The sequence below is a fragment of the Denticeps clupeoides genome, chromosome 10, assembly GCF_900700375.1.
Source record: "Denticeps clupeoides chromosome 10, fDenClu1.1, whole genome shotgun sequence".
In the NCBI taxonomy this organism is placed as follows: domain Eukaryota; kingdom Metazoa; phylum Chordata; class Actinopteri; order Clupeiformes; family Denticipitidae; genus Denticeps; species Denticeps clupeoides.
The window spans coordinates 1,095,848-1,122,087 of NC_041716.1; the positions used below are offsets into that span (position 1 = coordinate 1,095,848).

Genomic DNA, 26,240 nt, shown 5'->3' on the forward strand with positions numbered 1-26,240 from the left:
TTATAAAGAGTTTATAAAATATTTTCTCGTTCTTTTTCCCCTCCTCAGATCATAAAAATTTATTTTAATTAAAAGAAACACACACACGTTCTCTTGAACATTTGTCTGTCTTTATTTCAATAGTTAAGTTCCAGCAAGACAACAGACACTGAAAAAATGCAAAAGTATGACCCTCACAAACGCTGGGGGAATTATTCCTAGCAACTCGCATTCTACATACAAAAACAAATGATAATAAAAAGGTACAAAATCTTCCATTAAAGTGTTTATTCATAAGTTATGTACAAGCACTGAAAATATACTCAGGAAAAAAAAAAAAAAAAAACATTACAAGAATATATAACGTGACAAATTTAGTCACAAATGACTTCTGGAATTGTGGCTGGTTACTTCCTGTTTGTACAGGAAGGGGAGGAGGCAGTCTGTGCTCAGGTACAGATAAAACCCGTTCAGTCACTGAACCCCAAGAACCCCCATGAGGAAAGTGCTTTCGAGTTCAGATTGGTCAGCTTCCTTTAACAACCCTCAAACGGTCACCAACGTCAATTATGGAACAAAGAACAACTGGTCCTCACACGTCCCTCATCACACGGTCTGAACCAAAAGCTTCGAAAGTTCATCTGGATTTGGTGAAACGGGATTCCCTGCTCTACCAGACTTCTGGGCGACTTCAAAACCAGGACGAGGAGTAAAGGAAGCCACGAAGACGAGAACATTCGGCTGAGGAGGACTCTCCAGATGTTGTGCACGGGAGGACGCCTCCTCGTCTCAGCACCGCGACAAAAGACGCTCATGCATCTCTCGCCATGCTTGCTTATGTAAACACTGAAGGGCAGATTCTAACACACAGATTACAACTGATCTCAGATCAGGAGGGTCCATCTGAGATGAAATGTCTGCTGAGGGGTTTGTTTTAGAAGGTTCGAATCTGGGTTTTAGAAGCTGCCCCGTAAAAAGTGAACGGACGTGGCTTTATCTTCATCTCTCCGCCACAGTTGAGGTCAGACGGGAGGAAGGTGGGACTGTGGCTTTAGGCTGAAGAGCTCCGATCTGAAACCCGCCGCTGCACCTCGGATCTGGACCTCCCTCACATGGACGTCCCAGTCTGGGCGCCGCGTCCAATGCAAGCTCCCCGTCTCTCCCTCTCACAACAGCTTCCGGTTGAGGATCTCCCACACCATTCTCCTCCTGAAGTAGGGCATGTGTTTCTGGAGAGACCAGGGTGCGAAACGTGAGGAGGAAATGCAGATACCATTCATACGTGTTCCAGACCTACTCTACGGAAGCAATGATGATTATGATACGCTTTTCTGGGTTACCCATTGACTTTAATTTAACCGAGAAAAAATCTGTAATTTACTACGTTCACTACGTAAATCCGGTAAAGCCCTAGTTTTACACGTTGTAGTTATATGGGTGGGTGTAGCCTAGCGGGTAACACACTCGCCTATGAACCAGAAGACCCAGGTTCAAACCCCACTTACTACCATCGTGTCCCTGAGCAGGACACTTAACCCTGAGTGTCTCCAGGGGGGGACTGTCCCTGTAACTACTGATTGTAAGTCGCTCTGGATAAGGACGTCTGGTAAATGCTGTAAATGTAAACTACGTAGTTATTGTTTCTTCTACGTAATTCATTATACATTATAGATTTCAATGACTTCTCCTGAACGTTAAATGTTTACTTCGTATTCAGAAACTTTTCAAGACCACGTCACCATCACACACACAGGTCCAGGAGGTTCTGGTTCAAGACCTTTCAAGAAAACTCGTTTCTCAAGTCCCACGACTTTTCCAGGTTTTTAATGAGCGTAGGTCAAACACAAGCAGCTTCATGAGATGATCATTAACGTGACTGGTGGGTGAGGAAAGTCAAGTGAAGACTCTGATATGAAACGCGTGCTCTGATACTGGACACTCACTCACCTGAGTAAAGGTGATTGGCCGATCTTTGGTTACGTACTCTGCGTATTTGCACGTGAACATTCCGCAGTCGCTCCCGTTCATCTGCTGGGGGATCTCCTGCGAACGAACGGTGAGCCGTGAGGAAAAGCCGCCGCGAAGAGCGCAACATTCCGGAGGGAGAAACTCACGTTGCGTTTTTTACTGTGCAGGGTCCAGCCAGACGCATCCAGCTCCTTCTTTCTTTTGTCCTTGCTCTCCTGCTTGAGGTAATTCCTATGGTACAGGAGATGCAAACCATTTATGTAACCACTCAAAATATAATCATTTTAAAATCATTTAATCATTATAATATTTTTAAAAAATGAAGAAAAAATAACTGGTAGTCAGTGGAGGTCAGAGGTCACCATGTTTTTTCTGATTATTTTCAGTGGTGGCCTAGCGGGTAAGGACGTGGCTCACCAAGGGTGAGCAGTGTCACCATGTGCATCACTTCAGTTGAAATATCATATTCCTACATTCTGCCACTGTGGAAGCATATGAGCCTGAACCCCAATTCTGGAGAAAATGGGATGGTTGTGTCCATAAAATAATCTTATTTTATTGCCACCCAAACTGGTTTATCTGCTGCTGTGGCTCCCCACGATAGGAGCAGCCCAAGGTAGAGGATTAAAAAACACACACATTATGATTAATGATGACTAAATATTTAGGGATTTTCTGAAGATTATCTATGAAAAAAATGAACACACACACTTACAGTAATATTCTGCAGGCCTCATCGTTGTTCCCACCCATGGAATCAAAGTAGGTGATGCTTGGCTTCCTGAAATCCACAACCTGCAGGAAAATGATCCACAATCATATACACATATATATATATATACATACACAGTACGTGTGTGTGTGTGTAACACATGATCTCCAGGATTCATTCAACACTAATGTATGACACAATCGTATCTTCCTAGAATCAACTGAGCTGGGAACCTTCAAATCGATTCACATAAATCAATGCCTCAATATCGATGCATCCCAATTCATGCCATAAAATTTGTACACGGTCACATGATGTTTTCAAATGCAAGAGTCAAGGTCTCGTACAGCTGTGAAAGTGAAGTGCGCATTTTCTACAACAATGAGGGGCTCGGCACAAAAAAAACAAAAAAAAAAACGGCAACCTTCTGATTACGGGGCCGCTTCCGTAACCGCTAGGCCCCCCGCTGCCCCTGTAGATCTCTGCAGATCAGGCCACCACAGGCACTACTTTTTACCGAGAAAATCACCAAGCGACGGCATTACTGATAAAATCGATTATACGGTTACTTTCAAGACCCCTGCTGAGCACCACTGACAACCAGCAGCTCGTACTCACAGACAGGCACCAGTGCACCCCGAGGTGGACGGGGACCAGGACGATGTCGTGGGAGAACAGGTCCACCTTCTTGGTCCAGCGTCGGACTGCCGAGTATCCGGCGCTGCGCAGCTTGGGGAAGAAGAAGGTGTTGAAGGTGTAGACCGAGGGCAGGCCCGGCTGCTTGCTGCGCTCCATCAGCAGGTTCATGTAGAAGTTTATCACCTGAAACGGACCCGAAATTATTCAAACTTAATAAAAACCACGGGACTCGCAACATACGAGCGTCCACGATCCACGGACCTCGGAGATGATCATCATCACTCACAAAAGAAGATGCGCAACAGCACCACCCAGTGGACTACATTTGCATACTAAAATATCTATATTTGATGTCCCTGTATTGATACGATATAACCACCTAAATATTGCGATATCAATATTTCATAACACCCCCTACTCGCCTATGAACCAGAAGACCCAGGTTCAAACCCCACCACCATCGTGTCCCTGGACACGACACTTGACCCTGAATGTCTCCAGGGGGACTGTCCCTGGCACTCTGTATAAGGGCGTCTGGTAAATACTGTAAATAAGATAAGATCATGTGCATAAGCACGGCATTACAGTACAGTCTATATTTAGCTTCTATAATAGCGGACAGCCATATAATGCGGAGGTTGTCCCTGAGGACAAACACCAAACCCTTTCTAGTGCTCACTGGAACTCACAGCACATGAGGTTTACACTTTGGCTTTAAAACATTAATATAAATTAAGATGTCGGCACATCTTCTGTCCCCGTTACCGTGGCGGCGGGACTCCCGTCTCACCTCATCGTTGAGCCAGTTGAGGTTGCTGAGAGTCTGCAGGTCCTTGCGGGTGATGGTGAGACGGAAGCCTTCGCTCAGGACTTCGTCCTGGCCGCCGCCTTTGAACGCCGCGCTCACCGCCATCTCCATATCCTGGCGGGGGAAAAAAACCAACATCATCTACACCATCTCATTTCATTTCGTGTGATGGACGTCGCCGCGCCCCCCTCACCTTGCTAAGCTCCGGGAACTCCTGCTCTTCTGCGGGTTTGGTTTCTGCCCTGACCGGCGCCAAGGGGACCTCCTTCTCCAGCGGAACCCGCACCCGCAGCTCGACGGTGGTCACGCCCGCCCGGCCCTCCTCGGACAGCCTCTGACACGCACGGAAGGGAAAGTAAATTAGGGGCGTGGCGGGCGCGGCGGCGAGGAGGAGGAGGGGGGAACGTCCGTACCTGTCTCAGCAGCCGCGAGGTCAGGGCCTCCTGCTCCTCGATCAGCCGCCGCCGCTCCCGCGCACGCGAGTCGTACAGGCTGGTCCTGTCGCGGCCACAGAAACAACACGCGCTCGAGTCACGTTCACCGTCCCACCGCGCCGCCGCCACGCCCCCATACCTCACTTACAGTTCTTTAATCCAGAGCTCCGCCTGGAAGCTGGGCACGCTGCGGGCAACAGAGAGAGGGAGGGAGGAGTCAGACGGAGCGAGCCGACGCCCGCCAGGCCACACGACAGAGCCACGTTTACCTGGAGGCCGGCGACCTTTCACCCTGCTGCGCGTCCACGAAGATGACGGAGTCTCCATCTTGAGCTGCGGAGAGGAGCGGCCGTGGGTCAAGGGTCAAGCTAAATACCGGGCCGGGGAAATGAGCGGCGCGGGTTCGAGGCGCGTCTTGCCTGACGACTGCGTGTCCAGAGAAGAGGAGTCCTGCACGGCGGCCGGGGAGGGGGCCGATGCCGCCGGCCCCTTCGCGGTGGGCTCTCGCTCCGGCTCGGGCGTCCAGGTGCGGCCCTCGCCGCCTCCGGGGCTGGACGCCTGGCTGGAGGCGGGGCGTGGGCTGGGCGGGGCGCTGCCGCTGTCCATCTCGAGCGACTCTGCCGCGCCGGAGCCCGGCGACGGGGAGCGCCGCAGCAGCCGCCGCCGGCTGGACGACAGGAAGCTGGTGCTGGGAGGAGGGGGGGGAGGGGAGTGAGCGAGCGGGGACGCTTACGCCGCCGGGCTGGACGTGGGACGAGGGACACTCACAAGTCTCGGTGCGAGCGGAGGCCGGCGTGCGACGCGCCGTGGTGAAAGAGCAGCGACTGTCCCCCGGACACCATGGCCAGGAGCTGCCGGTAGACCTCCTTCTCCTCCTCTCGCACCGACTGCAAACACCACCACAGCGGACAGTGAAGAACGCCGACTCGCGGCAAAAACCCGAAGCGGCGCCGTGACCTCTGACCTCTTGGGCGGTGCAGCGCGCCTGGCCGCGCCCGAGGCGGCCGGAGCTGCCGTGGGAGGGGCTCTGCACTACGCGGATGGGGAAGGTCTTCTCGTACATGCTCATGCCGGCGAGAGAGCAGCTCGCCCTCGCCAGGCCGGGCGTCGCCGACGCGCTGCGGGCACAGGCGAGAAATCAACACGCGCCGGCGTGCGGGACGCGGCGTCCAGCGGACCCACTCACCTCCGCGGCCCGCGTGGGCGGAAGTTCAGCGACCTCCCCAAGCGAGGGGAGGGACAGGAGGAGACGGTGACGGAGTGGCCGTTGGTTTTCGGCGCCTCTCGGTTCGGTTGGGCCGCGTGCGTCTGGTGCTTGCAGAACTTGGAGATGGTCACCGACCTCTCGGTCCTCAAAAAATCTAAATTCATTCCGAGAACGTACACGGGTTACTTAAAGGGTTCTTTTCCCGGACTAATCGTGGAAAAAGAGCCGCGACTTGCCGGATTTAGACGTGGTTTTCCATTCCAGCGTTGTAGTCGACGGAGCAACAAAAGTTCCGTGAAGAGGAACTGCCCTCTTGTCCTGGAAGAAAGAATAAAGACGGAATAACGCCGGTAAGGCGGCCGGTCGAGGCCGCTCGGCGAACAAGCGCCGCGGCGCTACCTCGCCGTCCCTCCACGGGGGGTCCGGTGGCGCGGCACCGGCAGCCACGGCCGGGGGGGTCGGCGGCAGAATGCCCCGCAGGCCCGGGCTCACGTTGCTCCGCACCCAGGACGCCACGCTGGAGCCGTGGGTCTTCACGCCGTCCACCAGGTCACCTGAGATGACAGCAGACGTCTCGGTAAACCGCGAAAACTCGATTCCGGAATAGTTTCTATATTACTTTACCTACAAGCGACTTACAAGAGCACGACACCAGCAATTCTCATTCGGTTTCTATAGATTTTGAGTAGCCCTGATAAGACCTAACTTGTCGGAACTAGACAATTTTTTTTATTTTATTTTGTGAGTGTGTGTGTGTGTGCACGTGCGTGTCTAAGGGTTAGATTCGTCTGAAATACTTTTTGATGTATTTGAAGGTGGTGGTGGTGGTCTCGGCTAGTCGAATGGAGCAGGACAAGTTGTCCCACCAGTCAGGGACAACGAAGGAGAACAGAGTGGATTGGGATCGGAGACCGCGTGAAGAGGGAATTTCCGTCTCGTATCGTGTGCAGATCTGAGAGGGCGTGAGGGAGTGTAACTGGCTAGTAGTGTGTTGGTGTAAGAGGGAGAACTTCCATTTACAGCCCTGTAGGCAGCATGAAGAATTTAAACTGGATGCGAGCAGCTACCGGGAGCCGGTGGAGAGAGGTGAGAAGAGGCGTAATATGGGTGCGTTTTGGCTGGTTGAAGATGAGACGGGCGGACATATTTTTGACAATCTGTGGAGGGGTTTTATGGTGACTGCAGAGGCTCCAGCCAGGTGAGAGTTACAATAGTCCAGTTTAGAGATGACAGCTGCCTGGACCAGGAGCTGCGTATTACAGAAGTGTCCTCTAAGTTACAACGACGCTACGACTGAACAGTTAAAAAAATAAAAATAAAATAAAAAAACAGTCCAATTTCCTATCTGGCATTGTTACGAATTACTATACAGCAACGTGTCGTGATATTTTTGCCGTTATGTCGTTTTGGTTAAATTATTAGTGTGATGTAACATATGTAAATACATGATTTCGCGCACAACTCACCCATCCTGAACTTCTTGGCACGTCGGTCTTCCTCCACCTCCGTCCCTCCGTCGTCCAGACTGTTCGTGAAACATGAGAAATTCATAGTAAACCAGCGGTACCGACCTCTTTTTCCTCATTTTCAACAGTTACGAGCAGTTTGTAAAAAAAAAAAGTGACGCGCACCAGTCCGCGGTCCGTTTCCTCCGGAGGACGCGGTCCCGCTGGACGTCGCCGGCCGGCGCCCCGTTACGGAGGTTGGCGATGCCGCTGCCGATCCACTCGTATAGTTTGTTGAACATGTTCGGCCGCTGGGGACTCAGGCGCGCTCGGGGGTCGCCTGCCGCGGCGGACGGTCGCTGGACGGACTCCCTCCCGTCCTTCGCATGCTAACCGGGCTGCACGGCGGCGTTTAGCTTTGTTAGCTGTAGCGCGTCGCTGGAAACGAGCTAGCCGCCCCTGGCTAACGAGGCTAACGGCGGCTGCGCTCGGCCGTCGGTCCGCGCTACTGCATGTCCCGGCGCGGCCCCCGACCGCCGCCGCCCGGTCGCCGGACCGCCGAGTGGAAATTGCGCGTCGGTGGAGGGTGGAAGTTAACTTGCGGCGCGGACAACCTCTCCCGCTTCTTCCTCATTTAAAACCACAACATGGCCGAAGGGCACACGCCAGGGCGGATCTTTGGGATTGGCCGAGCGGGGAGCGAGGGAGGCGTGGCTCGCAGTGTTCTCGACGGCCATTGGACGAAATCAGCACGCTGCGTCGACCGTGACGTCATGACGCAGCGCCTGGATAATCTGAGAGGGAATGCGTCAGTCGTCGGACCCGGCCGCCAAAAAACTCAGTAAAAAATGCGCTCAGCTCTCGACCACGCTTCTCCTGTATGTTGATATTTCAAGACTGCGTGTGTTTGTAGCACCACGGCACCTGTCTTCTTGCCGAGTTCTGTTGTTGTCGACAGTGTTTCGGCCTGCGTACATAAACGACTTTATATTTAATATATCTTCTTATTTTGTACTGATCACAATTCGGAGGACCAGACTAGAAACCACGTGCTGAAGTTTAAATCTCATACAAGTCAGCGTTCTTCTGCATTTCAAGGCCTTGCAAAATACTTTTCTGACCTACAGCACCAATAGAAAGTCTTCTCACACTCATTTACAAATGTATGTCATCGAAAATCTTTATTAAGGGGTACACACGATTATGCTGAAGCTGTCTGTCTGACTTCCAGTGGCCGTGTGGATATGTACTCGTAACACATGATAATATCGTGCATAATACACCCTGTATCATATAATATTTTTGAAGAAGTGTGCTCAATTGATTGTGATCATTCAGTTTCTAAGGCTTTGAAGATTCAAATGTTCTACTAATGCAAATAATCATAATTTCAACCATAAAAAAAAGAGTATTTACATTCTTACCATACCAACACATATGACTGTGTTTTATTGTTATATTTATTTCAAACTTCATGTTCATATGACCAAAAGTATGTATAATTTTAAGATCAGCCTATCACAGTCAGTTATATGGCCAAATGTACAGTCATCTTTAATTCATGTTAATACAATGATTGGTATTTTTATTTTTATTCATGAATTTATTATAAGCATTATAATACATAAAATAAAAATAAATAAGCACAAATAGTACAATGTGTAATTTTATTGTTGTTACCATTCCACTGCAACCTCACATATTCTAATATTCTGAACGCAGCGACATTACAGTGGAGCACAGCTTTCTCAGAAGGTAAAGTGTGTGTCCGTGTCACCTTTGCACAGGTCACTACAGAGCGTGAGGGACAAGACAGGAGACTACAGCTACGTCTGCCATGACATGCAGTGCACTTCTAGTCCGTGAGCAGAAGCTGTGCTTTACAGATACAGATCTGCGTTATTCTGACCTTCAGATGATGGGAACAGGACTTCTTTCTTTAAGGTAGATACGTTTCATTCTGCATCCACAGAACTTGGCCTGACAAAGTTGCCACGATTCAACTTTCAGACAATTTCACCTGGACGACTGAGAATCTTCACAGACACGATGGGAACAGTGCAATAGCTGGAGGCCTCAATCCCGCCGTGTTCCAAAGAGCTGGAGGAAGAAGGAGAAGATGTAGACAATGTCCAGGTAGATGCTGAGGGTTGCAAAGATGTACTCCTCTGGGCTGATGGTGTAGCGCTTGTTGCCCATCAGCAGCTGAGTGTCGAATGCCAGGAACTACGGGCAGAAAAGACAAAAACAATGAGAGAAATGTTGAGGATCTTGAATTAACTTGGAATCCATGGAACACCTACCATGGTAAAGACGATGGCTCCCAAAGCTGCATATACAGCATGCAACCAGGGAACCTGCCAGGAACATAGAGAATGTGCTAAAATGATCCCATTCCATCCATAGCTTCATGAACACAACACACTTACATATCCCAAGGGCAGAACAAAAGCCAGAACGAGTCCGGAGACGAGCATCACGATGCAGAAGATGAGCAGGACGCCTTGGCATGAGGTCACATCGACCTACAGAGAGGGTGGAACAGATCTGGGATCAGAATATAACACCACTGCTTTATTTGAGTAAACGATTCTCCCACCTTCGTCTGGAAGCTGGAGATGGTAACGGAGAAGCAGACGAGCACAGTAATGCCCAGACACAGCATCACAGACCTGGTGTTGTAGAAACTGAAGAGCCGAGAAAACCATACCACACGTGCCATATATACAATGCATGCATGCATTACAGAAATGTAAATAAGAAGTTCAAATATAAGTAACGTTTATGGACTGCATAACTAGACTAGAATACAGAAAACCTGAGATCTTGCTGCTTCTCTTCTACTCCTGCAGTATCGTTTGTAGGACCTCCAATGGACCAAAGTGTCCTCCTCCCTGACATGGACTGTTGCAACTTCGCAAAAGGGTCAATTTGGCCCAGGGCTATCTGGTTAGCATTCTTTTTTTTTTTTTATCAGAAGTGAGCATGCATGAAAACCAGGAGAGTAAAGAGAGTTTAGCAAGAAAACCGGATACCTGGACAACATCCCCGTCACATAGGAGAGGGAGAGGGTCTGGAAAAGGGAAAGATGAAGCTTTCATAATGTACGCAGAGATGAAAATGAACTCCTCTCTGGAAAACGCAGCTACTCACGAAGACAGCCAACAGGATCAGATTCCAGGGAAACTGCCTCCTGAGACAGCAAACAGAAGAGAAGAATCGTGGTCGGTGATCTCCAAACCACATGAAATGTCTCCAGGAAATCTCTCAAACCCACCTTGGTCCAGCACAGCAGGACAGGGTCAGGTATGTGCTGAAGAAGACAGCACTGTAGAGAAGGAGCGTGGTTAGTGTGAAATGAAACATCTCCGCCTGTCTGTCCATCTAAAATAATCAACAGCGTGTGACTGAAGGACTTACTAAGAAGCCCAGTACCATCCAGGGTTGGACTGAACGTAGTCCTTCACCGGGTCACTGAAGACACAAAACTGTGGTTTAGGTTCATCAGTTCATCTCATTCTTCCCGTGAGGACGTTTTGATCCTGCACTTGTTGTGGAGGACGTTGAGTGTGAGTGGGCCTTCACCGCTTTACTGAGCGTGGATGTGCTTGGTGACTCTGATCGCCAGTTGGAAAATGCCCATAAACGATCTTATCTTTTTTTATTAGCAATGAACTCCCTCGAAACGGCAACAGTTGTGCATTTTGTCAAGGGCGTCCCAAGTCCTCCCCAAGATTTAGGCCTTGCTGGGCCTCTTGGGAACGTACCAGAAGGTGAAGAGGGCCACAATGGCCAGAGTCACCAGGAGCTGGACCATCAGGATGGAGTACACCTGCGGAACCACAGCTCATCAGGAGGAGGGCTACGCCAGCCGCTGAAACGCTCCAGGAACGGACGGTACCTTGCGGACGAACATCCGCCTGATGTTCAGGTCGTCCCAGCCGAGTCCGGTGATGGTCTCGCCATCGCCGCCGTATGAGCCACTGCAACAGGGGCTTCCAGCTGCCCAGAACAAAGAGCGGAGAACGTTTATCCACATAAATTCAAGTTTCCATTCATCTCCTTCACTAGACACAAGCTGGTGGTTCTCCTACCTGCTGTTGCCTCCTCGTAGCAGGGCGGAGCCGGGGGCGGAGCCAGGGGCGGAGCCTCTGTGCCGCTGGAGCCACCGCTCGACTTGTTTGCCACAGAAAGCTGTGAACGCGTGAAAAGAGAGCTCTCATCTCCACGTAGCCATTTACTGGCACGGTGGCATCTACGTCGCACCCCCAGAATCTCACTCGAGGGTCATGTGACCATACTGGGTGGACCCCACCGACCACTTTTAATATTACAGGGTTACGTCTGGTAGAAACATATTAAACGTGTGTTATGCGGAAGGATAAACTCCCCAGATCTCTGTAATAATCGTTCAGCTTTGAATATGAAATATCCGCGCCGCAGTTTAACCTTGAGCAGGGAGTCGCGCACACACAGACACACACACACACACACACACACACACACACACACACACACACACACACACACACACACAGTTCAGTCCAGCGTACAGCCACGCGTCCCCAGCACAGGACGTGGAGGTTCACCGCAGGCGTGACGTAACGGGCCAGGGGCTTAAAAGGCATTATGAACCCTCTCCAGGCCCTTCGGGGGGGGCTTCTGGGGTCTCACCTTGCCCTGGGTCATGGTTGCGGCCTCCCTCTCCTCTTGCTGCTGCTCTCGTCTGCGGGTCCGCGGCCCAGAGACCCGTCCCTCACCCCAGACGGCACGTTCTGGCAACGTCCAGGTGCCAACGGAGGCCTGGACCGTACCATTCCGGCCATGAACAGAGGGGCCGGGAGGCTTTTCATTATTTATTTCCAGCCACGCGGGCTTCTGGGGCGTTCGGTCGAGCGATCTGGAATAACCGCGCTGCTCTGCAAAGCGGGCGGGGAGGGGAGAGTGCCTTCAAACGGGTCCACAAAAAACACATTCTGTTTGTCAGTGTATTCAATAATGCAGCTACAAATTTGTACCATACCATAACGTACTTAAAATAAAAAAAAGAAAATAAGTGATTGTCATTGTGATACACAGCAGCACAGCACAGCACACGATGCACACAGTGAAATTCGTCCTCTGCATTTAACCATCACCCTGAGTGAGCAGTGGGCACCATGACAGGCGCCCGGGGAGCAGTGTGTGGGGACGGTGCTTTTGCTCAGTGGCACCTCAGTGGCACCTTGGCGGATCGGGATTCGAACCGGCAACCTTCTGATTACGGGGCCGCTTCCTTAACTGCTAGGACACCACTGCCTCAAATATACATCTTCATAAATATATGAATCACTTTAAATGCTTAATTAATAAATAAATAAATAAATAAATAAATAAATCAAATCAAATGTATTTATTGATACACACTAAAACAGGCCAGCAATTAGACGGATTTTGATCAAAATTCATACCAAAAGTCAGTTCCCAAGCGAGCGGGACCCGAGTTCACTGCAGGAAATGGACAGAATTCATTTAAAAGAAAGAATGGATCTTTAATGTTGGAATGGTCATCAGACATGTAAATTTGTACAAATCTCGTTTCGTCTACGATGTCCATCGTGCTACGGTAACTCCTCCTCCTCCTCCTCTTCTTCATCATCAGATCTCCCCCTCCCCACGGGTCCCCTCCAGGCGAAGGTCCACGTCGTTCCTGCCCAGAGTGAAGAGGCTGACGACGGCCAGCAGCGCGGCCAGCATCATCCCGGCACAGCCGGCAAACATGTGCCTGGTCCCGCCCCCGGCCTCGCCCCCGCCGGTCCCCGACACCTCGCCGTGCAGCGCCAGGAGCCCCATGCAGGCCAGCAGGTGCAGCGGCAGCCGGAACCACGCCAGCACGCCGGCCCTCCTCTCCACCGGGATCACGCGGCCCTGCAGGAAGCTGACGGCGGGGAAGTAGAGGCCGCACGCCAGCTCCAGCAGCAGGAACGCCAGCAGGGACTCGCGGGGGCGCGGCTGCCCCGGCGCGGTGGAGAAGGTGAGCATGAAGAAGGAGAAGAAGGCCAGCAGGACGGCCAGGCACAGCAGGTGGCCCGGCTGCAGGCGGTAGGGGGCGGACGTGGCCAGCCGGAAGAGCGTGGACCCCGCCAGGCTGGCGGCCATCAGGCAGGAGAAGACGATGCCCAGCGGCGGGCCGTGCGGGTCCAGCACCGGCGTCCACAGGAAGACGAAGATGTAGAGGACGCTCTCGAACAGCGCCTGCACCCCGCCCAGCAGCAGCACCCGCCGGTCCGACAGCAGGCAGCGGAGGCCGTCCAGACAGGCCCGCCAGAAGCGGGGCCGCGCCGGCGGCGAGGGGCGGGGCAGGGACGGCCCCTCGCCGCCCTCCAGCTCCTCCTCCCTGCCCCAGTCCGTCAGCACCACCCAGCCGCAGGCCGCGAGGGCGGGGACGGCCAGCAGGAAGGGGGCCACCGGGCCCAGCCCCAGCCACTCGGCGCACAGGTTCGCCGCCAGGCCGGCGCCCACCGCCAGGGCGTGGTTCCAGGCGGCGGCCTTGCTGAAGGTGCCGGGGATCCACTCCTTGGGGAAATCGTGGACGTCCGCGTGGCGGTGGACGTACCAAGCCTCGAAGGCGGAGGTCAGCAGGGAGGTGGACAGTCCGCCCAGGACGCGGCCCAGGACGAGGACCAAGTAGTCCCGGGACAGCTTGGTGACGCAGCAGGCCGAATAGGACAGGCAGAAGATCAGGCAGGTGCGCCGGCGGCCCAGGACCTGCGGCAGCCAGCCGGCCACCGGGGCGAAGAGCACGCAGGAGGCGAGGCCGCACACGTACAGGATGGCGATCTGGGACTCCAGGAAGCTGTAATGGCGGTACAGCTTGTAGAGGTACGGCCCCTGCAGCCAGTCGGCCCACAGGGCCAGGAGGTAGCCCCGCAGGAAGACGCGCTGGAAGCGGCAGAACGCCGGGTTGGCCACGGCCGGCGGGGCGGCCTGCGGCGATGGCGCGCGGCGCGACGCCACCTCCAGGCCGACGCAGAGGGCCCCCAGCGCCACGAAGGTCAGGTAGACGGTGACGATCATGGCCACACTCGGCGTCCTTCTCACTGCCACAATCCTCACGTCGTGCGTTCCATTGTGGGCTGCGGGAGCATCAGACACGATCACATGATCTCACACACACTACACAGCTTTACTTTACTTGCAGATGCTTTCATCCATTTACATTTACGCCGTTTACCAGACGTCCTGATCCAGAGCGACTTACAGTCAGTAGTTACAGGGACAGTCCCCCCCTGGAGACACTCAGGGTTAAGTGTCCTGCTCAGGGACACGATGGTAGTAAGTGGGATTTGATTCATAGGCAAGGGTGTTACCCACTAGGCTACTACATCCAAAGCGACTTACAAGGCGAAGACGGAGAATAAGACACGGAGCATTACATGAATACTAATTAAAAATCATTCACGACATCCAGAAATAAACATTTACCAATACCAAATGGTGGTAATGGTAGGTGGTAGTAGCCTAGTAGGTAACACACTCGCCTATGAACCAGAAGACCCAGGTTCAAACCCCACTTACTACCATCGTGTCCCTGAGCAAGACACTTAACCCTGAGTGTCTCCAGGGGGGGACTGTCCCTGTAACTACTGACTGTAAGTCGTCCTGGATAAGGGCGTCTGGTAAACGCTGTAAATGTAAATACTGAAGCGTTAAGGACATTAAAAGGAAAACTCTACCTGTATGGATGGCTGTGACGACATGAATAATGAAATTTATAGTTTTGTTAATTAAACGTTAGCCGGCGCCACGCTCCGGGCACAAAAAAAACCCGCAGCAGAGGCGACACGTTTAACGACGCCAAAAACAAAAACAAAAAAAGAAGCAGGACTTCCGGGACGCGGCTGCGGGGTCACGTGACGACGTCAAACGCGTACGCGAATGACGTAGGACGTCGGAGCGCGTCGCTACACGTCACGTTTCGGGGTTCATTGCCGTGTACGGTTTTACTTTATACACAAATATCGAGTTAAACGACCCAATAAACACGTACAATATCTGTGCGCCTGTTTGTTTTTGCGCGGTTGTGCGTGTGTCTATAAATTTACACATTTACATGCACGCGTTTCACATAAAGTAGTTCCGAGTGCGTTTTGGTGAAATATCTGACCAAATGAATTCGGTGTGGACATGCGCACACGACGAGACCTCGTTGTAATATTTACATGTGCACCGCTCCTTTTTAGCCGCCGGGTGGCGTCCCGCTGCCGGTCAAACGCGCCAGCAGGAGTCACGTGTCGCGAACGGACCCTCCGATTGGTTGCCAGCTTGCAAACGTGGAGTGATAGAATAACAATAATTTTAATTCCATTTGACCACGTTACTTGTCGAACTGTTTTTGTATTTACATCAAATCGACATAAATAAGGTATTTACCAATAATGAAAACTTTCAAATTAATTTCCACTGGCATTGATGCAGAGCAGCTGGGCTTGGAACACCTGCACCACGTTATTTTACTGAAATATCTCTAAAGAGGACAGTGGCGGAACAAACCCTGTCCCCACACACTGGTCCCCGGACAGTCATGGTGACATGCAGAGAGCACGCACCGCGTGTCCAGCTGCTTATTACTGTCCCTTTAAACTTGTTCTCATGAACAAGACGGCGTCCACACCACGTCGATGCACGGCGGAGCATCAAGACGGAGAGCCACAGGGCGGTTTTACATCCTTCCTGTCACCTTTTATAGGTTAATGGGTCAGTGCCGCGGGGCCTGCGGCGACGCGTCGATGACGTCGACTATTCGGTTCTAAAAAAATCCGTCGACGTCAAATCCGGCACTTCTCCGTCTGTGTCGGTGTTTGATTTCTGCTGGTACTTTACTTTACTTTGCAGACGCTTTTATCCAAAGCGACTTACGGGAGGTACGTAGTACCTGCTGGTACATAGTGGCTAAACACTGTTGAGCTAACGCTAGTTAGAAATAACATATACTGCTGCCATTATTGGAAACAGAACGCCGATAAAACTCAGGAATGTCCATAGTGTGAACTGCACTGCGTTTAGCTTTGCACTGCATTTAAAAATATATATATTTTATAGAAGAGATTTATTCTCGGCCTATAAAACCGCGTGCTGTTCCTATTTTATTTAGTCTTGAACACGCTGCAACTCCATACTGTGAACTCCGCTGTGTTTTTTTTTTTTTTTTCCCGAAACCTTTAAACTTGAGTTGAGTAAAAGAGTTTTGTATAACACTGCTGTTACTTTGGATACTTTTGTATAATAAAGTTATCTATTAAATCTTTAGGGGCAATTACGATTTTATGTTTTTTTTAGTTAGATAAATAATCTAATTAGTCATCAGAATAGTCGACTATTCAATAAAATAATCGACAGAATAATCATTTTAAAAAAACAATCTCTCGTGTAAAGCCCCACGTGAGATGCAAAGAAGAGTCCGAGAGCGTTGCGTAGAATCTCATCTTTATATCGTTTCTATTGAAGTAGACAATTTACAAAATGTACAACAGGACATCATCATATAACAATAGTCAGACAGCTATGGTTTCACCCTCGACCCTCTCCCTCACCAACGGCTCTGCCGGGCATTTTAGGGGAAAGGGATAGCATGTGCTGGTGTTGTAAGAACTACAGGGCACCCTCAGCAGGCAGGGTACGGCGTCGTCCATCGGCCACCATGCCACGATCTTCTTCCGGAAGCGTCAAGTACGGTTTATTGCTTTTTGCTTAACCTAACAGAATATTATACCATAATCCTCATTTACAGAGAGTGTACATGCATGCTGCTGGTTTTCCTGAATCCGGCATATGAGAGTAAAAGCCGTAGCGAGAGGAACAAAAAAAACCTATTCAGTATACGAAGGAGGAATAAACACCGTGGACGGGTTGAATATGAGGAGGACCACGATGGCTGTGCCGTCTAACGCGAAAGATGTGGAGGTGCAAGGAGGTTTTTTTTTCCTTCCCTCCCTCGGAAACATGCAGGCATGTGCAGGACCGGCCGCTGCGCTGCGGTTCTGCGGCTCGGCCGCAGCGTCGAGGGCCGAGGAATGCGCCGGTCCGAGGACGGGACCGCCGTGTGCTCCCGAGGGTAAGACGGTGAGCGTCCGGACCTGGACGTCCACGTGCGGCAGCGCCCCTCACGGGTCGACGCGGAACGCCAGCAGCTTGTCGGCGTGCAGGCTGTTGAGAGCGCGGAGGTCCGGCAGGCGCAGCAGCAGCTCGGCGAAGGCGGAGCTGTCGGCGGGCCGCCGGCGGGTCACCAGGGAGCGCAGGGCCCGGACCAGGCCCTCCTGCAGCTGCTCCAGCGCCCTGGCGTCCGAGACGCCGCCGCCACCGCGGTCTGCGAGGAGAGGGCGCGGGTTTCGGTAAAAGGGTTCGTTTTCGCCGGTGCTGCGCCGGTCATTCTCGCCCACTCACCTGCCGAGACCAGCACCACGGCCATGAAGAGCGCCATTTCGTCCGCCTGGAGGCCGAGGGAGCCCAGCTTCTCGCCGAAGTCGAACATGGCGTCCAGCAGGGAGCCCATGCCCAGCGCCCGCAGGGCGGCCAGCGGGTACGTCTGGCCGTTCAGGAAGGTCACGCTGCGGTCCTCAGCGTGGAACAGCGAGCAGAACCGGACCATCAGCACCTGAGGAAGAGTGTGAAGTGTGAGCGGTGGCCGTCCGAAGGCGGGATGGGGCGGTGCCGAGGCGGGACGGGGCGGTCCTCCGTACCTGGAAGGTGCCCGCCTTCAGCAGCAGGACCTGGTCATGCTGGCGGAGGTCCTGGAAGCCCGGGATGCCCTTGGCAAACTCCACCACTTCGCGGACCGCCGGCGTGAAGCACTGCGAGAAGGACTCCCAGACCTCCTGGCTGGAGCGGCCCGGCGCCGACACGGGACACGCGTTCAGAGGGCACGCCTGGCGGGGGGACAGAACCGGGGCTCGTCAATCCACCAAGAGCAAAAGAAGGACGAGGGCGCGGCGCGGCGCCATGACACTCACCAGCACTTTGGAGCCGGCGGCCGGCTTCCACGGGCACGAGGTGACACTTCGCCCCTGGGACTCTCCTGCGGAGAAGCTGTGGTAATTTACCCGCGGGGGCGGGCCTACGCTAGACTGGTTCTGATTGGCCGGAGCAGGGTAGTGGCAGCAGGCGTTCGGGGCGGGGCAACCCACATACAGGGGGGCGTGGCTGGCGCGGGTGAAGTTGGCGTTCTGAGGCGGGTGGTTCTGGTAGGCGGGTCGGAGGTCGCCTCGCTTGCTGAGCCTGTCCTGGCCGCCGACGAAGGTGTCCTGGTAGGCTCGCGAGATGGCCCCGATGGCCTCTTTCGATTGGCCCTCGTCGGGGCTCGGCGGCACCTCGCGCTGCGGGGCGGAGTCGGCGTCCAGGCAGCCCGATTCGTTCAGGCTGCTCATGTAGCTCCGCATCTCGTCCAGCAGCCGCTGCTTCTCTCGCTTCGGAATTCGGCCAAAGCGCACGGCTGAGGGACAAAAACCAGGTCAACGTGTCAAACGCGTTTACTCGCAATTAATAACAAAAAATCTGGAAAAAGGCGGTAAAGCCTTCAATGTACAATGTGTTCTGACGTACGGTACTGTGGAACAGTCCATTTTATTAACGTTACTTGTAGATCATTCATTAGCTTACAGAGTTCAGATCTTCTACCACCAACATTATCACCGGTTACTGTCATAAAACCCTTTAATCTGCACAGTGCGGTACGTTTTAGTTCATTTCTTGGCCGGTAGGAAGATTTTGGTCCATTTTCTCAGTTCGCATTTATCGCATTTACTGGATGTATATTTACTAGGGAGTTAGTGGCCTAGTGGGTAACCAGAAGACCCAGGTTCAAACCCCACTTACTACCATTGTGTCCCTGAGCAGGACACTTAACGCTGAGTGTCTCCAGGGGGGGACTGTCCCTGTAACTACTGATTGTAAGGCTGGTAGGGTACTGAAAGTAGGCTGGTGGTAGTAGCCTAGTGGGTAACACACTCGCCTATGAACCAGAAGACCCAGGTTCAAACCCCACTTACTACCATCGTGTCCCCTGAGCAAGACACTTAACCCTGAGTGTCTCCAGGGGGGGACTGTCCCTGTAACTACTGATTGTAAGTTGCTCTGGATAAGGGCGTCTGGTAAATGCTGTAAATGTAAATGTACCAGATGTCCTTTTCCAGCGCGTCTTACAGTCAGTAGAGACAGGGACAGTACCCACCTGGAGACACTCAGGGTTACGTGGTAGTAAGTGGGGATCGAACCTGGGACTGCTGGTTTATAGGTGGGTACTAGCACCCCGGTTCTGCAAGGCGTGGATGTGCCGGACACCGACAGCGTCCACGCACCCTCTCTTCATTTCTCTCTTTTCCTCTCCATCCTCTGTCAGCCGGTGGGACTATAAATATTCCGCCCCTCCCGCTCTCTCTCTCTCTCTCTCTCTCTCTCTCTCCCCTGCACCCTTTCCCGGCCGGAAAGTAGGGCAGTGGGCTACAGTGGGACGTGACGTCGAGGCCACTGCGCTGGGAAGGGACGAATGGCGGAGGGCCACTGCACGGCAGAAGCGTGGTGCCGAGGACCCAGTCTGGCTCCTCCCTGACCCTCCCTGGGAAAGTAATCATTTTACATCTATGGCATTTACCAGACGCCCTTATCCAGAGCGACAGGGACAGTCCCCCCCTGGAGACACTCGGGGTTAAGTGTCCTGCTCAGGGACACGATGGTAGTAAGTGGGGTTTGAACCTGGGTCCTCTGGTTCACAGGCGAGTCTTCTGAAGTCTTCTTCTTCACCGCGGCGAGCTCTTCCTGTTTTCGCGAGAGAATCTGGGCCTCCTGCAGCATGTCGCCCCGGCGCTTGGAGGCGGAGTGAAAAAACAGAAAAAAAAAGAAAGGCGGAACTGCTGATGCCGGGCAGGTAGAAAAAGAAAAGAGAGAGAGAGAGAGAGAAGAGAAACCGCGGTGAAGTAGGTCAGGACGTGCGCAGCATGATGCGACGCGCCTTTTCAGGTCACCCGAAACGCCGGGCCGTCCATCATTCCGCTTTTGTTGTGCTGGGCTTGGAAATGTAAAAATAGGTAAAAGCGGCGGCCGCGTTCTCCAGCTCGCAGGTGAAAGGGCGAGAGGGGGGGGGGGTTATTATTATTTTTTGGGGGGTTTTTCGTAATTGGCGGCGCCGTTAACGGAGCGCGTGCGGGGTTATCAAATCGCCTCCGTGCTCCCATTTCCCGGAATAGTCCCGCCGTCAGCTGCAGTTTTACCGGATGACGGATAGCGCCGGGGACCTCGTAAATCACCGCCTCCGGGAGGGGACGGGAGGAGGAGGACGAGGGAGGACGAGCGTGCGAGGGGCCTCACCGTCCCGGGACATGCCGACCGACAGGCACTTCTTGAAGCGGCAGTGCTGGCAGCGGTTGCGGTTCATGCGCATGATCTGGCAGCTCTCGTTCTTCACGCACATCTTATAGTTGATGTTCTGCTGGATGCTGCGCCGGAAGAAGCCCTGCAGAGGACGGAGAGACGGGGACGAAATGAAGACACACACACGTCCAGTACAGCGTGCAACACGCCTCTATCTGCCCACTCTGTACACGTGCAAAACCTCACAAGCGTATCTTTCATGTATATAACCACATATTTATATTTGTACATCTCAGATTCACCTTTTTATTATTATTATTATTTATTTATTTATTTATTTTTCTGTTTTTTTTTCTATTCTAGGACTATTTATTTGCTTATTTGTATATCTCACATTCACCTTTTTTATTATTATATTTTATTTTTCAGGGTTTTTTTTTTCTATTCTAGGACTATTTATTTGCTTATTTGTATATTTCACATTCACCTTTTTATTATTATTTTTTATTTTTCAGGGGTTTTTTTCTATTCTAGGACTATTTATTTGCTTATTTGTATATTTCACATTCACCTTTTTATTATTATTTATTTATTTATTTTTCTGGGTTTTTTCTATTCTAGGACTATTTATTTGCTTATTTGTATATCTCACATTCACCTTTTTTATTATTATTATTTATTTTTTATTTTTCAGGGTTTTTTTTCTATTCTATTTATTTGCTTATTTATACATTGAACTTTTATATTATACAGTTGAAAGTGTTATTGTCTAGTGTTGGGCGGTAGTGGCCTAGTGGGTAACACACTCGCCTATGGACCAGAAGACCCAGGTTCAAATCCCACTTACTACCATTGTGTCCCTGAGCAGGACACTTAACCCTGAGTGTCTCCAGGGGGGGACTGTCCCTGTAACTACTGATTGTAAGTCGCTCTGGATAATAAATGCGTAAATGTAAATGTCTTATCTTGTACTGTCCACTTCCTGCCATGAAAAATGCAAATTCCCCATTTTAGGGACTAATAAAGGATCATCTCATCTTATCTTCGCCGTACCTTGCAGCCTTCGCATGCATGGACTCCGTAATGGAACCCGGACGCGATGTCCCCGCACACCTTGCACAGCAGCACCATGCCTCCTGCCTCTGCCCCAACAAACACAGACAGAGAGACTCGTCAGCACAGGTCCCACCATCAGCCCGCGCGTGGACGCGACAGCCAGAAACCCACTGGTGAAGGTCCCGGTGAAGTTGTACGGCCTCTTGGCCACGGCGGGGTGGGGGTAGCCATGCGTGGGGACCTCGGGGAACTGGAAGAACAGCTTGGGCGAGGGGGGCGTGGCTCCTCCAGGCCCCCTCTGCTTGAAGGCCCCGATTTCGGTGAAGGTGACCTCCTCTGGGGACGAGGGCTGGGAGTGGGTGGACGGGGACTGTGTCTGGTACCCGCTGGAAGGGCTGCCCGGGCTGGGGCTGGCACTGCCCGACGAGCCGGCATAAAGAATGACACCTCCTGCGGGAGAAAAAGCACGGAGCTCTAAATCAAACTCCGAACCCCAACTTGTATTTATTATAAAGCCCATAATCACATAATCACTGCTGCAGCAAAAGAATCCATTCTTCCTTCTATCCTCCCTTCCGCTCTCTCCTGCCGCGCCTCGACCTCACGCGTCCTTGACTCGCGTAAAGGTCCCCTGACAGGAAAATGTCACTTTCTGAATGTGCTTTGGTCATTCTGAGAATCTGGAATTTGTCCCCTTATGTCGTCATAAAGGGACTATTTTTTTTTTTTTCAGAAAAGCGCCAAACATCGTGGTTGGTGGACGGTGTTGATGACGCTCAGCTTCTATTGGCCGCTCTCCTCCTCGTCCCGCCCCCTCTCCTCCTCATTAGCATTTAAAGCTACAGACGGTGAGACGGCGTGTCCTGGGAGATCTCACTGTGGGACTGGAATTTCAGAAACAAGACCGATATAGAAGCAACAAAGTTCCACGTCAGGGGACGCGTCCTCTGTTCGAAGGCCCACCCCCTCGTCTCGTTGTTCCTCCTCGTGCCGCACATGCCGCTTGTTTAGCCCGAGTGTTTTCCCGGTTAATCCCCGGGCCGCGCACGTGCTGCTGCCGGATTTGCTGTTGACGCCGAGGGCCACAGCTGCTCCGCCCCGACCGGCCCGACCTCTGACCCCAGCCAACACGCCTCCGTGTGAGCAGCAACTCGGCGAGATCTCCCAACGGTTAATGAATAGCTCCCTTCCTGGAGATCCTCGCAATGTCTTTATACTTTTCATTAAAGGTCCCCTGACGCGAGTCCCCCGAGCCTGTCCACGGTCCCGCGGTGGGTGTAAAGAGGGTTTTAAAACTCTTTCTGCTTCACCGTACGGAGGGCTCGTCGTGGGAAATCTCGGTATTAGTGAAAGTGAAGTGATTGTCACACGTGATACACAGCAGCACAGCACACGGTGCACACAGTGAAATGTCCTCTGCATTTAACCCATCACCCTGAGTGAGCAGTGGGCACCATGACAGGCGCCCGGGGAGCAGTGTGTGGGGACGGTGCTTTGCTCAGTGGCACCTCAGTGGCACCTCAGTGGTACCTTGGCAGATCGGGATTCGAACCAGCAGCCTTCTGATTACGGGGCCTCTTCCTTAACCGCTAGGCCACCACTGCCCCTTATTACGGTATTACGGGAACAACAAGGCCGATGTAACGTCAGGGGACCTTTAATGCTCAAGCCCGGGTAAATTAGCGAGGAATCAGCAGCACCCCGCGGGTCGGGATAATCCAGCCGCGGAAACGTGAGCGCTAATCCCCCCGATGCCCTTCTCACCCGGCGCCTGCACTCTTCCCCCGGTACTTATCCCGGCCGGCCACGTGGCCACGCTTCCTGCGGCCAGGAGCGGCGAGAGTCCGGGGGAAATGGGTCTAGGTCGGAGTCACATGGCCTGCAGAATCCCTGAAGGCATCCAGACCATCTTCCCCGGAATGTAGGCCGCGCCGGGTGCCGTCGACAATTTAATACAAATGCCAGCCCTGCGCCTCCATTTCCGGGACGTTTTTTGGTAAAGCTGACGAAGAGGGACGATATAATAAACCCGGCCGGGACGTCCCAAGCCACGTGCACGTGCGTAGCCACACCCGTCCAGGCCCAATCCAGGTCTGATCCTGGCCCGCAGAGGTCAGGACCCCAGAGGTCAGGAGGAGACCTGGCGCCCTGTGAGTGGGCGGGGTCGACGGTGCGCACGTGCGCACTGTAAACATGCGGGAATATGGCGAGAGGCGGGAAAACGTGACCGCGTGATACATTTAACGCGCGAAACCGCTGACCCACTGAACAGCCAAGAGAGCGCGGTGTGTGTGTGTGTGTGTGTGTGTGTGCGTGCGTGTGTGTGAGGGCTAGGGGGGTCACGCGCCGCACGCGGCCGAGAAAGCGCGCGCACGTGAGGACGGTTCGGCCGCGCGCACCGTTACTCGCCATCCGAACACCGGCACGGTTCCACGGACCATGCCCTGAGACCGCCAGCACGTAACATTCCCACCCCGTGGGCATCAGTCCACCTGCCCCGCAGAGCTGCTGCTGATGATGATGATGATGCTGATGGTGCTGCACGTGAGTTCGTTTTCATGCACAAACCGGGAGTTGATGAGCATCGGGGCGTGAAGTCACGCCGAGAAACTTATTCTACTTTAAACGCAATGACCAAGTGCAAAAAAGAACAAACAGAAGTGAATCTCACGCAAATTTACGCACAAGAAGTCCATTTAAGAACTTCCAAAAAAAAGAGTACAAATCATCCCCGAACGTGCGACAAACGTCACCCTCCCGTCATGGTAATACTTGTCATTTGTGACGTGCATGTGAACGCACCTGGGCTGCTGTCCATCGTCGCGGCGCGGCGACAGGTGACGCTGCGGGGACCGAGTCGGGTTCTGCAGTCAGTGACGCTCCCAGGTGCGCGCGGACCGCTCCTGCTCTTCCTCCTCCTCCTCCTCCTCCTCCTCTCTCCGGCGGGAGGGGGCGGAGCGGGGCCGCACGGCGCATGCGCACGGGATCCGCGCCGCATGTGCCCTACTGACACACATTTTATGCAGAGGGAGGGCGGGGTCAGGCCCGGGTGCACGTGGACGGGGGGCGGGGCTCACCGTGACAGCGACCATGTCAGTTCCCTCCTGTCACAGCCTGTCACATAAAACCGAGTGACGACCTGCCGTGAAATGGCGCCCCTCTGTGGTTGGACGGGAAAGACACATTTGAAAGTGAAGACATTTACATTTACATTTACAGCATTTACCAAACGCCCTTATCCAGAGCGACTTACAATCAGTAGTTACAGTGTGTGTGAAATATATCATGTATAGTGTATATCAAATTCAAATTTAATTTGTCACATACACAGTCATACACAGTATGATATGCAGTTAAATGCTTTATATATATATATATATATATATATATATATATATATATATGTGTGTGTGTGTGTGTGTGTGTGTGTGTGTGTGTGTGTGTGTGTGTGTAACAGAGTTGTATATGGTTAAATTATTTTAAATGGCGCAATGACGCCCTCTAGTGGTATCAAGGTACAGTGTAGTAGGAGATCGCATGAAATTGCTCAAAGCAATTCAAGTCAAGTCCGCTTTATTGTCAATTCTGCCACATGTACAGGACATGCAGAGAATTGAAATTACGTTACTCTCTGACCCATACAAGTAACATTAAATACAAAAACAGTAACAGTAACATTGAATACAGAGTATAAATACAGTTTAAAAAAACAAAAAAACAAAAAAAAAACACAATATACAATTTTAAAAACACCATATACAAATAAGGGCACATGGTGGAGAGTGCAAAACCAGGAGAGTGCAAAACCAATTCAGGACACTGAATGGGTAGGTCACGTTTTGAGAAGTCCGGCATAAACTATGTGTTACTGGGTTATACGTACACAGAAGCCATTATTTATCATGCAGTTTGGGTAGCGATTCTTGCTCACTATTTTGAGATGATTCCATGACATCTATATCCGTAGTTTTAAGTTGATTTACTTGTTTGATTAGCATGCTAATTTTCTTCTACCCACGCTACCCAGAGAGAGTTATCCAGACCAACCGTAGGCTAATTCCCACCTACTCCACTGTACCTTGCATGTATTACAGGTAATATCGTTTGGATTTTTTTTATAATAGTATATGGTTCTACCAAACGTTTTGGGTTATGTTATAGCTGTTAAGATTCATTCATATAAGTTAGTTAGTTAGGTGGTAATCCGGTAGTACACCACCCAGTAAATGTATTTGTATTTGTGAGTCTCATGTTTCACTGTGTTCATGTGGTTTCTTATTTAATTCTAAGAAAAAGGGTTCACTTGAATTATCCCTGGTGCTACGGATAAAATGTATTAATGCAGATACTAAGTTTTGAGTACATTATGCTTAAGTGTTCAGTGCTTTTCATATCCCTATATGATCACCAATGTGAGAGGCCTTATTTAGTTTGTTTTGCTTATTTGTACCTTTTATTACATTTACAACCAAGTATGTATCTGCATGAAGTTTAAAAAAAAAAAATGCAATTCAGGACACTGAATGGAGAGAGTTTTCCAGACCAACCGTAGGCTAATTCCCACCTACTCCACTGTACCTTGCATGTATTACAGAAAATAAAAAGGGAATTCGTGAACCACCCGGCTGTCCAAGTGTCTAATGGTGTGCGT

At 51.8% G+C, this 26,240-nt stretch overlaps 4 protein-coding genes across 7 annotated transcripts; all 4 read right to left on the reverse strand.

Moving 5' to 3' along the window:
* Positions 1-88: 88 nt before the first annotated feature.
* On the reverse strand, positions 89-7,851 carry senp1 (SUMO specific peptidase 1). The gene is made up of 18 exons (XM_028992691.1): positions 7,379-7,851; positions 7,214-7,272; positions 6,147-6,301; positions 5,984-6,065; positions 5,727-5,901; positions 5,505-5,658; positions 5,309-5,427; positions 4,960-5,228; positions 4,810-4,873; positions 4,689-4,727; positions 4,520-4,604; positions 4,300-4,440; positions 4,089-4,220; positions 3,278-3,481; positions 2,663-2,742; positions 2,094-2,178; positions 1,927-2,022; positions 89-1,208 (listed from the first exon to the last, which is right to left on the reverse strand). The coding sequence occupies exons 1-18, from the start codon at positions 7,492-7,494 to the stop codon at positions 1,146-1,148; spliced, it is 2,118 nt and encodes a 705-aa protein (XP_028848524.1). The 5' UTR covers positions 7,495-7,851; the 3' UTR covers positions 89-1,145.
* A 994-nt stretch (positions 7,852-8,845) lies between these two features.
* LOC114797696 (protein lifeguard 2-like) lies at positions 8,846-12,060 on the reverse strand. 4 transcript variants are annotated; one of them, XM_028992695.1, is made up of 12 exons: positions 11,867-12,060; positions 11,287-11,386; positions 11,094-11,194; positions 10,960-11,024; positions 10,613-10,666; positions 10,470-10,520; positions 10,346-10,385; positions 10,228-10,265; positions 9,792-9,864; positions 9,622-9,717; positions 9,496-9,549; positions 8,846-9,418 (listed from the first exon to the last, which is right to left on the reverse strand). In XM_028992695.1, the coding sequence occupies exons 1-12, from the start codon at positions 11,879-11,881 to the stop codon at positions 9,269-9,271; spliced, it is 837 nt and encodes a 278-aa protein (XP_028848528.1). In that variant the 5' UTR covers positions 11,882-12,060; the 3' UTR covers positions 8,846-9,268. The 4 variants fall into 4 exon arrangements, with proteins under 4 accessions (XP_028848528.1, XP_028848526.1, XP_028848527.1 ...); XM_028992693.1 differs by having other exon boundaries at positions 9,622-9,739; XM_028992694.1 differs by having other exon boundaries at positions 9,792-9,879.
* Positions 12,061-12,569: 509 nt separating this feature from the next.
* mfsd5 (major facilitator superfamily domain containing 5) lies at positions 12,570-15,086 on the reverse strand. The gene is made up of 2 exons (XM_028994498.1): positions 14,908-15,086; positions 12,570-14,307 (listed from the first exon to the last, which is right to left on the reverse strand). The coding sequence occupies exon 2, from the start codon at positions 14,246-14,248 to the stop codon at positions 12,830-12,832; it is 1,419 nt and encodes a 472-aa protein (XP_028850331.1). The 5' UTR covers positions 14,249-14,307; positions 14,908-15,086; the 3' UTR covers positions 12,570-12,829.
* Positions 15,087-16,782: 1,696 nt separating this feature from the next.
* Positions 16,783-24,795, reverse strand: nr1d4a (nuclear receptor subfamily 1, group D, member 4a). The gene is made up of 8 exons (XM_028993873.1): positions 24,392-24,795; positions 21,761-22,039; positions 21,587-21,675; positions 20,531-20,675; positions 18,181-18,659; positions 17,911-18,096; positions 17,615-17,825; positions 16,783-17,537 (listed from the first exon to the last, which is right to left on the reverse strand). The coding sequence occupies exons 1-8, from the start codon at positions 24,585-24,587 to the stop codon at positions 17,335-17,337; spliced, it is 1,788 nt and encodes a 595-aa protein (XP_028849706.1). The 5' UTR covers positions 24,588-24,795; the 3' UTR covers positions 16,783-17,334.
* Between the last annotated feature and the right edge of the window lie 1,445 nt (positions 24,796-26,240).